General features: G+C 60.3%; 4 protein-coding genes across 4 annotated transcripts; all 4 read left to right on the top strand.

The window, feature by feature from the left end:
- Positions 1–1132: 1132 nt before the first annotated feature.
- Positions 1133–3805, top strand: LSCM1_01675 (uncharacterized protein; the record flags this gene model as incomplete). Its single annotated transcript, XM_067319275.1, has 1 exon — positions 1133–3805. One exon carries the CDS (start codon positions 1133–1135, stop codon positions 3803–3805), a length of 2673 nt encoding a protein of 890 aa, XP_067175824.1.
- Positions 3806–4635: 830 nt separating this feature from the next.
- LSCM1_01674 (uncharacterized protein) lies at positions 4636–5736 on the top strand (the record flags this gene model as incomplete). Its single annotated transcript, XM_067319274.1, has 1 exon — positions 4636–5736. One exon carries the CDS (start codon positions 4636–4638, stop codon positions 5734–5736), a length of 1101 nt encoding a protein of 366 aa, XP_067175823.1.
- Positions 5737–6959: 1223 nt separating this feature from the next.
- LSCM1_01673 (uncharacterized protein) lies at positions 6960–8378 on the top strand (the record flags this gene model as incomplete). Its single annotated transcript, XM_067319273.1, has 1 exon — positions 6960–8378. The coding sequence occupies one exon, from the start codon at positions 6960–6962 to the stop codon at positions 8376–8378; it is 1419 nt and encodes a 472-aa protein (XP_067175822.1).
- A 1958-nt stretch (positions 8379–10336) lies between these two features.
- LSCM1_01672 (uncharacterized protein) lies at positions 10337–13009 on the top strand (the record flags this gene model as incomplete). The annotated part of the gene is made up of 1 exon (XM_067319272.1): positions 10337–13009. One exon carries the CDS (start codon positions 10337–10339, stop codon positions 13007–13009), a length of 2673 nt encoding a protein of 890 aa, XP_067175821.1.
- Between the last annotated feature and the right edge of the window lie 594 nt (positions 13010–13603).

Below are 13603 nucleotides of genomic sequence, written 5' to 3'. Positions count from 1 at the left end.
TGAATGTGTTGTATACTATCTCGTTCGCTTCCACACCGTCGTGAACGCATTCAAAGCATGCCTCAGCGAGTGGCTGCCGGGAAGTTCGACACTGCTCTGTGTCCGATAGACCCAAGACCTCTTTCCTCCTCTCCTGCGCCCCCCTCCCCCGACTGTGCCTCGCATAAATGTGAGTAGCACACCAGTGTGTGTGTGTGGGGGGAGGATGCCAGTTCACAGGCTGTCCGTGGTGCACGTGAGCGGCGGGCGCAATGCTCTGAAAACAAAAAACGCCCACGTACTCGTGTCTCATGCTGTCTCATTGTTATTCGCTGAGTATTGTGCTCATGCTCCCCTCCCCTCCCCTCTCCAGTTCCTTATCCCTTCTCTCCGCTACACTTTCTGAGGTGTCTTACCTGCCTCTCAGCGCGCGCTGTCGATGCGCCCACTCGCTGCATCTATTCCTGCCCCTTCTCTTTTCACCTGACCCCTCGCTGCTGCTGCTGCTGTTGCTTCGAAGGACACTTCCATATAAGTACATACACACCTGAAGACGCGCGCAGGCATCAACGGCATCATCTGAAGCTCCTTAGTCCATCTCGTCTTCTTTCGGGCTGCTCCCTTCGCCGCAATCCGCGCGCGCGCACACACAAACTTTCCTTCACACACTCACACGCGAGTGCGTGTCGGAGGAGCAGAAGAAGGGAAAGGGGGGAAGTTCCGCTTCATCGGGAACGCGGCTACGGCGGTCGCGCGGCCATCTCCGCCCGCCTTTCTTTTCATCGCTCTCTCTCTCCACGGCTTTCGTGTGTCTCCTTCAAATTTATCTTTGTCAGCGCTGATCTCATCTGAAGCAGCGAAAACGTTCTTCGCAGCTCAGCCCTAAAGGAACTCTCGCCTACTGAAGAGCAGCGTCATCCGCAGGCGTACGTCGCCTCGTTGTCTTCTCACCGACACTCACGTCTTCTTTTTTTTGGCCCATTCCATCTCGCTCTGTTCTTCTTTCCCCTTTCCAACAGTCGCTGATTGTACGTCACCTCGCCCTGAACGGCTGCTCTCCTCGAAGTAGTCGCCAACCTCTTTACGCGGGCAGCTGCCCTCAACTCCTTCATTTCCGTCCTCCTCGCCGCCCCCGGTGCGATCGAGCGGACCCATGAACCTTCATCTTGTCGACAGTGATGGCCATCTCCAACCCGAGAAGCGGCTCACGGAGTACCTGACCACCATTATGGCACCCAGCGTCTCACCGAGGCGCGGCTCGACCACACCGGCCGACTGCGACGGCGACGCCGTGCTCAAGGCCGTCGGCATGAACTACCACGTTGTCGGCGTCTTTGGCGGGCAAAGCAGCGGCAAGTCCACGCTGTTGAATCATCTCTTCGGCACAGATTTCCAAATGCTTGACGAGACGGTGCGACGTGGCCAGACGACGAAGGGCGCGTTTATGGCTCGCGCCGACCCCACGCTCATTGGGTTCGAAGACCGCGGAGCGGCTCTTGATCAAGCTCAGCTGGGCTCTAGCGCCGCGGACCGCGACTCTTGCCGCAGCACTGCTGGTGCCGCCGTGGCCAAGGGCGCTGCGGATGTTGAGGCTGATGTCCCGCTGCCTGGGCCTCCTTTGTTGGTGTTAGACTTTGAAGGCACAGACGGACTCGAGCGGGGCGAAGACCAGTGCTTCGAGCGTCAGCTCTCCCTCTTTGGGCTGAGCATTGCCGACACACTCATCATCAACATGTGGGCCGTTGATGTTGGCCGCTTCAACGCCGCTAACCTGAGCCTTCTGCGCACCATCTTCGAGGTTAATCTGCAGCTCTTCAGCCACGAGAACTACGAGGCGGATGAGAAGCCAACTCTGCTTATTGTTCTACGTGATTTCACCGAGGACGACCCGGCGCCAAGCCTCTCGACGGTGCGCAAGTCCTTCGACACGATTTGGGAAAACATCTCCCGGCCAGCTCGGTTCGAGTGCGCCGGCATCGATGCTCTCTTTCGCTTGACGTACTATGTGATGCCCCACTACAGGCTGCAGAAGAAGGACTTCATGACCTCCGTGGAGACGCTACGGAAATGGTTCGGTGACAGTCGGTGTCCCGACTACCTCTTCGCCCACTGTGCCATGCTTCGCGGCGTGCCACTCGAAGGTCTGCCGGCATACCTGACGAGCTGCTGGAAAGCGATCCGCACGAGTAAGGACTTGGACATTCCGACACAGCGTGAGATGCTTGCGCAGCACCGATGCAAGGAGGTGAGGGAGCAGGAGCTCGAAACGTTCCGAAGCTTTGCTCGGTACTATGAGGACAGACTGATGCGTGGCGAGGTGTTGCAAGGATTGTCGAGGGTGCTGGACGAAGAGATGGAGACTCGCCTAACTTCTTTTCACCGGCAGACCAAGCTTTACAACAGCGGCGTGGTGGGGCAGTACGCGAGTGAGTTTGAGGCGGATCTGCTGGATGCTTCCATGCAGGTGTTGAATCGGCAGTCGAAGGCTATCGCTGCGGAAGTCCTGTCGAACACTGAGTCGCGTGCGCTGACCGCCGTGGAGGAAAGCGTTCGCCAGCTCCTCAAGGCGGCACAGGCACTGCCTCTCAGCGTCGCAGAGGCTGCAAAGACGGGGGACGAGGACCGACCGGCAGTGCAGTCACTTGCTTCGGCGCACCTTGTGGAGGCACAGCGCATGGACTCGCAGACGTGCCGAAATCTTGTTCAGAGTTTCTGGTGCACACTCAGCAGCCAGGTCGATAAGTTGGTGACGGAGGTGGCTTCAATGCCGCCGCGCGCCCACCTCTACGGACGCTACGCCGCTCTTGTTGCCGAGGACCCCACTGCGCGGCTCAGCGTGCTGAACATCGTCACAGATGCGCTCTTTCGCAAGGTGAAGTCTCGCCTGGTATCTATGGCTGACAGCGCTTGTGATACGATGCACAGCGGCTTCGAGCGCAGCCTTACGCACAACACTGACGGCACCGTCCGCTTCTTCGCCACCACCAAGGGCCTGCAGAAAGCAGTGCCCGCAGCGGTGCAGGCGGGTCTGATCGTGTTGGGGAGCCTTTTCTACTTCCGGTTAAAGCTGGTAGCGGCGTCGGGCGACGTCGATGACCTTGACACCGCCGCGGCTGAGGCGCAGCCGCAGAGTCGCTCTGCTCGCCGTCTGAGGTACGACCGACGCCGCATCGTGTTTGAAGACAACGATGCCGAGGCAGCCTTCTACCTGAGCTACAGCACGCTTGACGCGGCCCCCACGTACCCCTACGAAGTTCCCGTGTCGTCAGCCGACGGCGGCGAAGAGGCTGGCGTCGCAGCGGACTGTGTGCTGCTCAGCCAGCAAGGCATTATGCGCGCTTACGAGCTTTACAAGCAGAAATGCGACTTCACGGCACAGCTGCAGCTGCGCGCTGTCGAGGCGGGCAACCAGCGCCTTCCCGCTTGGGTCATTCCGGCTCTCTTCATTTTGGGCTGGAACGAGCTGCTCTACGTGCTCACCTCGCCTGCCCTTCTATTGCTCGTGGGGGTCATCTGCGCCGTATTCTTCCAGCAGTTCTTTGTGTCGCAGTGGCACGCGTTCGAGGAGACGGGGCCGTCCAGCATTGTGATACCGGCGAAGACGGTGATTCATACTCTGAGCACGCTGGTGCGCCCTCTGCTCGATAGTGGGGAAGGCCCTCGCCAGGAGCGCGCAGCAGGAAACCGCGACGCTGCTGCCACGAGCGAGAGGGAGACGGCCCCTGTCGAGGCTCTTTCCGCACACACGGATCCGATGTTGGGCAGTACCACGGTGCCAGCTGCCCCAGCCACGTTGCGCCACCGCGCCGCTCGCAAGCTGGATTGAGGATTTCATTGCAGCGGCGCGAGTAAACGGGACCAGTGAGCCCGAGCAGCTCAGGGTGCATACATCTTGAGTGCACTGCGCTTTTGTGTAGGTTTGTGCATTTAACCTCGGTGTCCTTGCCGTCTTTTTCGTATCCATGTGGCTGTACCGCGCATCCCGCCCTTCACTCTCTTGGGTGGAGAGGGGGGTGAGCGGCGGCTGCCATGCGTACTCGTGCGTGAAAGCGAGGTGACATCAGTCGAGGAGAAGGCGCGGCGGCGCGCAGGAGACCCTGTGCATATGCCGTGGCTGTGTTGATGCCCATACCTTTTCGCTTTATTTCCATGCTCCTATTGCTGCGCATGTGTGTATCGTTGGTGTGGAGAACCAAAGGGGAGCGAGCGGAAGCGGTGCCATCTTTCGCGTCTGTATTTGTCAAAGCGCTGTTTAAATCGCATGTACTTTTGGAGACCCCCCCCGCTCCCCCGCTTTCCATGCGGTTGCCGTTGCGATTGCGAGTGCGCGCAGGCGACTCTTTGCCCTAAAGCGTGAATGCGCAATGCTCGCTTGGTCACCGAGCCTCTCAGTTCTCGTTCCTTCTCGAACTGACAAGCGGCCTATCGGATGGCGCGTCGCACTGCATCGCGGAGCCACCGGACCCCATCTCATCATTCCCCCCTCCTCTCCCTCTCTCTCTCTCATTGTGCGCCGCGGGCAGGGCATATCGCACTTTTTTGTCATTATTCGCACTCTCTTTTTTCCCCAGTTTTACACTCGGCCTGCTTTACGCCACGCACGCCTCCAAGAGCACACTTCCCCGCCACGCAACTACCCGCACTCCTCCCAGTGCCATGCAGAGCACCTATCCGAAGCATCATTGCGGGTGCGACTTCTGCTGCAGCCGCCGGTCCGTCAACGCAAAGAAGCTGGCGGTCAGCCAGGCAGCCTTCCAGCGCAGTGGAGCGATGCAGCGTGACGGTTGCATGTGCAACTGCCACCGCAAGGAGTCGGGCGATGCCCCCTCCTTCGATCCCGAGTACCCGGCGCCGGTCAATCAGACAGCCCTCAACGCTTCCCGCGGTCGCAATGGCGTGCCTGAAGGGAACCGGTACACAATTCGAAACAGCTCCTCACGTGCGACGGGGCCTGGTGTCTCGCAGACAGCCGGCGCAAACGACTCGGTAAAGGAGACGGCGGAGCAGCGTGAGGCCCGCGAGGCGGCGGAGCTTGACGCTCTTGAGCGTCTTCTCATGCTGGAGTATAAAACCCGGACGCGGGCGACGATGGAAGCGGAACGCCTCAAGCGGAGCGCGGCGGGCGAGAGCGGGCGCTGCCCGAGGCCGCTACCAGAGGACTACATGAGCAGCTCTAAGGCTGGCATGGCGGGGCTTCCGGAGTCTGGTAACGCGAGCCTCCGCGGAGTTGTCCCGGGCGAGGGCAGCTTCCGGTCGGGCGCTCGTACGATCCACGACGCCTACGCGATGGCGCTCGATTGCCCCGCCGAGCCACCGGCACAGTGCCATTCCTCTCACCTTCTGCAGGACACCATGGACGATGTGCGCAAGGTGACCGCGGACCCGATCAACACCGGCAACCGCCGGGCACTACAGAAGTTGCTGCACCAACACGGTATGGCCGAGACTCCCACGGCAGAGAGCGTCGCTACCACCGGTAAGGCGAACAGCGGGACAGAGCCGAATGCGTTTGGCTCGTCACTGGCGCAGATTCGCACGAGTTACGCTCACCCCCGCGGCGCCGGTCTTGTGTGGGTACCAAAGGTGCAGTTAGCTGCTAAGCCGCAACCTTCGACGATGGACTCGAATACGTTGGTAGTGGAGGGCAGCGCTACTGCAGGTGCTGACAGCTCCAAGCGTCCGCCCATGCTTTCTCCTGGCGCCGCAGCTGCGGCGGCAGCCGTGGAGGGGCAAGCGACCTACGCAGCGTACGACTGAGCTCCTCTGCGGCTCTTGCTCTGGCGCTCTCCACCCAAACCGTGTGGAGGTGTGCGTTTGCATGTCCCTTCGTCTTGCGCTTCTCATCTCTGCTTCCTCAGACGCCTCCTCTTCGCCCTTCACACGTGTTCGATGTACACAGAAGAGAAGCTGACGCACACGGGCAGACTCAGACATCCCCTTTCGCCCTTCTCATCTTTGCTTTCATGCGCTGATTCCTTTCGTTCGTTCACCTTCCCCGTTCTTTCACAACACTTCTTCTCTCCACCAAGTCCGCAAAGGTCAGAGACAGACACGCACGGTGGTCTATGTGCATCCGTGCCTGTATGCCTTTTTCTCCTGTCCCTCGTGGTGCTCGCTCATGTAGCATAGATGACGTAGTCGTTTGCTTCGTTTTACTGCCGCCCTTCCCCGGCCTCTTATCTGTACTGCCGCACGCTGCGGTATGCCCGTCGCTGACCTCTTTTTTTCTTTTTTGCCTTTGCCAGTTCGTCTGCCAGCATTCCATGCTGTGCTCCTCCGACCCATCGCGCGCACGAAATCGACTGAAAAAAGAAAGAAGAGTGCGATGCTCAAAGTTTCAACTTTACGAGGCGGCGTCCACGAACAACGCATGGGCCTGCCGGCACTGCGAAGCATCACGACATGGGCCCTCAGCTCCATTGGTGCGCCGCGATGTTTGCATATATGCGGAATGAGTCCGGCGCATAGGGGCGACACGAAGGCATATGCTGTATACGGTGCGTGCACCGCTTCGCGCCCCTCCTGCAGCGCGGCGGAGGCCCAGTCAGTGAAGCGAAACGTGTCTGTCTACCATCAAGTTTCTGAGCGCAGCCGTCTTTTTCCCGTCTATTGCGGGTGTGGATGGCGCCGGGTACTTCTTGCCGGCCGACTTGGTCCTCCCCTCACTCTTGCGCTAGCGCCAAGTCGGCCCTGCGTCTCCTCGCTTTTCTCTGCTACAGCATTTCTTCTTGCCACCACCCTTGTTCCGCAGACTCCCACGCACACGCACATCCGTACACGCACTTCAAATCACTAACGGCACTTTCCACCAGAATATCTCCTCTGTTACAGATACCGCGCCGTGCAGCCTCTTCACTTTGCTGTTCTCTCGAAGGAACTCTTCCGTGCTACCGCGCTTCGCTCGCTCTCTGCTGCTTGCTGTCGCCACCCCCTCCCCCTCTCACTTCACCTGCACGTCACTCTTGCATTGGCCGAAAGCGATGATCCGAGACCAATGCCATGCGTACTGCCAGTGCACCTACTGTGCGCAGAAGCCGCAGGAGAGGTCCTGCAACAATGGCACATCTATGTGGGCTGCCATGGAGTCGTTGGACCGCCCTGGTATGTCGAAGGATGAGCTGTACATGAAGAGTCTCCGCCAAAGCCTTCGCGCGAAGGCATTTTTGGACAGCTCCAAGAATGCGGGGAAGTTCATCCCCGACGAGCAGCTCCTGAGCAGCATGAAGCGCCAGGAGGCGAAGGAGCTGGCGCTCACGGCGGAACTGGTTCCGGTCCGTCGGCGCGACCGCCTGCAGGAGCTCGTGCTGCTCGAGCACAAGAATCGCCTGCGCGAAGAGGCGGCGCTACGTGCGCAGCGGCGTGCCCTGGGCCTCCCTGATGAGGAGGAGGAGCCGATCTCGGCACCGCACTCCGAATCCCCAGCATCGACACGGCCCTCGTCGAAGGGCTCTCCGCAGCAGTCCCTCAGCAACGGCGCCGCCACGCCGGCCTCGCGCTGCTCTGCGGAGCACGACCTTCACGTCATGCTGAAGGGCATCAAAGACATTGTGGAGGAGGACTCCGCTGCTTCTTCAGAGCCGCTGAGTCACAAACAGGTCTACAGGCTGCGCCAGCTGATACACACGCAGAAGAAGAAGACGCGAGAGATGATAAACAACTGTGAAAACCGGCCGCACGTGTGTGGCCACTGCCTGGATGTGGACGTGCAGGCGCGCCACCTCAGCGCCGCCCCTCACGGTTCCGTGGCGTTCGGCCTCACTGGCAAGGTTATCAACCCGGAGGAAGGCATCAAGTTCGGCACTACCGCGCCGCGCGGCTTTGACGGGACGTATGACGCGTCCGCGGTTGATCCCGCTCTCGTGTCTGGGAACAAGAGCCGCCTGCCCAGCTACAACGCCCACCCATACGGGACTGGCATGGTGTTCCTGCCGGTTTCATCACTGAGGCAAGCGAGCGGAAGTACTGGGGGCAACCAGTCTGCCCGCTTTCGCGCCACTTTTAACAACAACATCGGCAGAGAGGAGACGGTGGATGCGGAGCTGCAGTTCCCTGGCAGCACTTACAACGTTTACGACACCGGTTTCGCGACGGAGGCGGCACCGCAAGCCGCAGCAAAGTCTGGCAAGGCTGAGCGCACCGTCAAGATCGACACGGCCTCATCTAACGCGAGTTTGCAGAACGCGGCAAACGAACAAAGGGCTGACGCGGTGGCCGCAGCACCTGCCGCGCCGGAGCAGCCGGCCTACAGCTCTTCGACGGCGATGTGGATGACAACGAACCAGAAGCGCGAGCTGGACATGAGGCGCTTTGCTGAGTTCCAGCAGAAGATGAAGGAGAACAGCAAACGCGTGTATGAGGAGACGGCCAGCCGCTTCAACAAGGCGGCCTCTGCGTATTAAAGCGCATCCAACTCTCTTGGTTTACCATGTCACTTGCTCTGAGCGCTCCCGATTTTTCCCAGAGACGGCAGAAAGGGCTGTGGCAGCAAGAGAGGGCATGCGAGAGAGGGGAAAGCGCACGACTTGAACAGACGCTTCTGCGCGCGTTTACTCAGACCCGCAAGCGAGGAGGGGGTGGGGGCGGGCAGACTACCGCAGCGGCGTATACGAAAAGCAGGGACTCTTTGCCACACCGCAAGCCGACAGGTATTCGGCACCCCTCCGCTGCCCTTCGCGGACACCCCAGGCCCACTGGCGGCCTAGCAATCGGAGAGCTTTTTCAGTCACTTCTGCCCGTATTGCTTGCACTTTGCCATTCGTAAGGGTGCCTCATGCGGACACTGGCGTTCACACCCAAAATCAGCTCTTTTTCCAAGCCATCGGCGCGACTCTGTTGCCCTTGCTTCGTGCTTGGTCTGAGGGGGAGGGACGTGCTCTTCCCTTTTTTGCTTCTGTTCTTGCTAGCTTGGTGTCACGAGGACGCACGACACCCACACGCCGCCGCCCCACCCGCGTCGCCGTCCTTTCTTTCTCCTTTCTTCTTGTAGGGTCTTCGTCCCCCCCCCCACACACACTGCCTGCGGCCACGGCACTCAGAGTGCACTCGTGGTATGTACAGAAAAGCACATGTGTGTGTGTGTGTGCACGAGCGTCTATGGCGCGCCTTCTTTTCACTTTTCGAAGGACCCCTCCCTTCACCTCTCTTCCCCCCTTTGTCTTCGTCTTCGTCTCTCGTCGGAGAGTGTCATGTATAGATACCGCCGCTTCCCTTTCCACCACACTCTCTGTTTCGATTTCGTTCTGTCCCTATCACCCTCCTCACGGTGTGGATGAGAGACAGGGGATGGGCAGTGGACACTTTCTTCTGCATTGGTATCACCCTTTTCACTCTTGTACATCGCCTCCTCTTTTTCACTCTCAACTCGCTCCATTCCCCGACTTTCCGGGAGCAATCCGAAGCACAACACACCCCCTCCTCCCCCACCCCCGACAAAACAAGGGCCTGCCTGTTGTCATGCATACTGGCCGTGCCACTTGCTGGCGTTGCGCTCTTCTTCCCCTCCTTGTCGCCCTCCTCCCCCGGCACCATTTATGTGGTCGTTTCCTCTTTGTCTCCACCACCAGGATGGAGGGAGAGGGAGCTGGGTCAGTGACAGGGCAGCAGCGTCTCTGTAAGTCGCGAAAGGGAACGGACAACTTTTAGGCTCCACCGCTGCAGCCCGGCGCTCATTCACGTCGCGTGCGAGAGTCTCGAGGGCGATGCGCAGCGCACGTACGCTTCATGCCTCCAGCGCGCAGAGTTGTGCCCCTCACGTCCCTCTTTGCGGTTCTCATGCAAGTCCTGCACGGATGTGCGCTCTTATGTGCGCACGCTTACGGGCGTGTATAATCATGCGCGCATGTTCTTCCCTCCCGCCTCCGCCCTTCTTTTCATATCTTTTCCTTTTTGCTGTTCAAGTCTATCTTGTACTGGAGTGGTGGGGGCTTTCACCGGGTAACCTTTGCCGAGCGATACTGCACGCGTAATCAAGAACGCAAAAGTGTCTAAAGGAGGAAGCGTTTGGGCTCGCGGTGAAGCAACAGGACAGGGATCAATCTGCCTACGGATTACCTCCCCCCTCTCTTTACTTTAGGGGAGTCTGTTGAAGTTTCTACCTCGCTCACGCGTGCACCCTTTCTCCCTGCTGTGCCATCTGCGCCCAAAACGCGCGCACACGCACACACGCAGATCATTGGTGGAGCTCTTAGCGGCGGCTGCTTCGCCGAGAGAGACGAGGAAACGGGCGATGTGAGGAAGAGGAGGAGAGAGGAGAGGGGAAACCACGTTGCGAAGAGCGTTTTTCTTTGCCGCTCGCTTCTACACCGACAAGCATACCGCCTTTTCGTTTCCATTCATCCCTCCTCCGCACAGCTTCAAGATGTCCATCAAGGCAAAACCTGTGGACAAGCGCCAAGCCGCTGCATTCGATCGTGGCCACTTCTTGGTTAGCTCTGCAGCTGCACCAATAGATCTGCCGAAGCGGTCCTATTACTATGAAGGTGAGAGGCGCTACACAGAGGCAGAAATGATGCGCTCAGGTTCGTCGTCGTCCTCTCTGCCGAGTACTCAAAGCCCCGACCCCCGCACAGCTCGTTCGCCGCGTCGCAGCGCGACTCCTCAGTCGACCGACGGGAGCAGCGAGAGCGGCAGGGACATGGGCGATGATGAGGAGGTTGTTCGACGCGCTCGCACGGAAACGCAGGCGCTACTTGGAAGCTCCAGGTCGGTGGGCAGGGCGCTATCAAGCGCTACTGGCCGTGTGGACCGCGGGCTCGCTGCGTCACCGAACGCGCGCCTGGAAAGGTACCTGCTAGCGAGGGGGTCATCTACGCCGTCTTTGGAACAGTCAGAATTGGCCACATGCGGATCGGCTCTCCGCTCATGTGCGAAGGCGTTATGGGGAATCCCCGCGAGCGCTGAGGAGGAGCGGCCCCAGGCAGAGGACTGGCGCGGCCATGGAAGCCACAGCTCCGCAGCTTCGCCGTCTATGAGTCCCGCCTCTGCGGGTGCAGAGGACACCGCGAGTGCATCGGTGCCTCTCTCATCCGCAGTGGAGGGAGCACTTCAGTGGCATACAACGAACTCTGAGTTTCAGCATCTTATGGCTCTCCTCGCCGAAGATGTGCGGCGCGAGCAGCGTCACGATCAGTCGCTGGGCTCGGCTAGGATGGCAAGCGCAGCTGCCGGGACGGCGCGGCCGCCGTCCATGAGGTCCTTCTCGACTACGGAGAGCGCTCCAGCACGCACGTACGCCCCATCGTCTCGAACGTTCGCGGTGCTGGAGGAAAGCGCGCTGGAGCAGCTCTACGAAGACTGGTGTCTGCAGCGCGGCGAGGACGACAAGGCTGAGGGGAACGCGGGACGCGCTTCATCAGACGGAGACCTCAGCGGCTCTGAGGTGTTCATAGCGGCAGACCACCGCGCGGCGGCGTTCGCGCTTGCTGCGTCGGCGGCGCAGCTGTCGGCTTCAGAATCGGTGCTGCACGCAGCCACCGGAGGGAGTGGTGTCGGGGCTGCAGTCTCCTCTCATTCGCTTTCGGACGCGCCCTTCACATGGGAAGAACTTCTGAGAGGAGAAGTGACGCGCCGTAACACCCTTCATGCCCCTGCGCACGGCACTGGAGGCGGCACAATGTTGAGCCATCCAGCTGCGCTGGCTGAGCAGGCAACTCGCCGACTGCAGCGCTTTCTTCAGTCTGTCGCTTGCGTGGAGCAGCTGGTGCGCGACAGGCGCTTCATGCGCAGCGTGGCCGTATTCCTTTACGAAAAGCACAAAGTCTTTCTGCCTCACTGCCGCAACATCGACGCCTCTTCAAGGGCGGCGGAGGCTGCGCTGACGTGCGATGGTGGTGCAAACCCTGACGGGGGCTCCACAGTGCCTGTGGCTGGCGAACACACGCACGCCGAGTATCAGGTGTATGAAGAGTTCGGCGAACGTGTGTCAGCGGCGCTCTTGTCGGTGCTTACCCACCACGTCTCCGGCTTTGACGAGGCCGAATTCGTGGAAGCCCTCTACGATACGCCGGCCGCCGACCTGATGGAGGACTCGGAAGCTGCTTTGGGCGACTGTCCGCCGCTCGGGGGTACACAAAGCGTCTTGTCCTTTCCAGCATGGCGGCTTGTGCTGGCAATGAGCGGCTTCGAGAGCTTCTTTGATTGGATTATGGACTACATCCACGAAGAGTACCACCTCGACTGTGGAGGCGAAGGGAATGCGCCTGCGGTTGCCGTGACAGGCGTGCGTGGCCTGCGTGCGCTGATTCAGTCTACATACACTCGCCCGGCGGCAGGAAGCGAGTCTGATACATTTGCGGCCGACTCGAAGCTCAGGACTGCCCCTCAGAGCTCAACGAGACAACAGGAGGCGCAGCTGCACTCGGCAAGCCAACTAGTGACCGCTGTCGCAAGTGCCTCTCTCGCACCTCGTCCCGGGTCCGAGCCGCAGCATCTTTCCCCGGGGCAGTTGCCGTCGCTCACGCGCCTCTCGCACACGCCACCACTGCATGAAAACGCAGTGCTCCCGGTGCGTGCATTGCTGCTCTCGAGAGGACGAGGCCGCGGCCCGCCTCCACGCAAGCTCTTTCCCACTCCTCTCCTTAAGATCGAGGAGGCGGGCCGTGGAGCGCAGGGCATCGGTGCACCGCCTTACCGTAAGCGGGAAACCACGCGCCCTGGAAGAGACTTGCCCCCTATCGCGCCGGATACCAACACTCTGATCTCAACGAGGGGCAGCATGACAGCAATGTTGGATGAGCTGCCATCCTCAACGAATGGGCCGGCGCCGTCGCCACAGCCACGGCAGAGCGAGAGCAGCCGAGAGTACGATACTGTGGCAGGCTCACCTGGCTCCTCTTCGCTTTTATCCAACCACGTTCACTCGGCACGCTCCGCTGCACCGAAAACTGCCGCGAGGGTAACGGTTGTAATGGACGATGCGCACGGCGGACAATGCGGGGGTGGTGCCCATAACCGATCCCGCCTCTCCATCACACGCGCGAGCACCGGCACTACGCAGAAGCCAAAGCCGCAGAAGCCTCGGTTTAACCGCTGAAAGAGAGCGCGAAGAGGGCCGCTGCAGGCGCCGACACGCCTGCCCTGCAGCTTTTACTCTCCCTTTTCCACTTCACTCGCTGTGCCTCATTTCTGCTGCTCCCTCCGAAAACACCTCTGTAGAGGAGGAAGAGCAGGAAAAAAAGGTGTAGGGGCTTGAGGACTATGTCTATTTACCCTTTCATCATTGTACCTTGAATCCGCACTTCCATGATGGTGCACTGCTCTGTGTGCGTGGCATCTCAAGGCCCCGCGCCTCACTCTCTGCGGGAGGAAGTCAGGCAGCCCCCTCCCCCTGTCCTTCTCAGTGCCGAACCACCTCTAGTGGTGACCACAGGGCGAGCTGCCTACGGCGTAGGGGGGGATCGGAGTGGTGTAAGACTACCTGCGGGCGGCGGTCAGCCCTTCCCTCGGCGGCGCATTGTCGGAGCGGCCCAAGCCAGCAAACCCGTTTGGCCGCCCCCGCACAGTGGGCAAAGTGCTAACGCGGCTCGAACGCACCTCACCCGGCCCTCAGTCTGCCCACTGGTGGCGTGGTGCACTCGGAGGGATGCGTGACGTGGCGACCGGTACGCTGTGGTGTGGGGCGAGGTGG

Source organism: Leishmania martiniquensis, chromosome 32, assembly GCF_017916325.1.
Source record: "Leishmania martiniquensis isolate LSCM1 chromosome 32, whole genome shotgun sequence".
Taxonomy (NCBI): domain Eukaryota; phylum Euglenozoa; class Kinetoplastea; order Trypanosomatida; family Trypanosomatidae; genus Leishmania; species Leishmania martiniquensis.
This window is presented reverse-complemented; position numbering and strand designations above follow the sequence as displayed.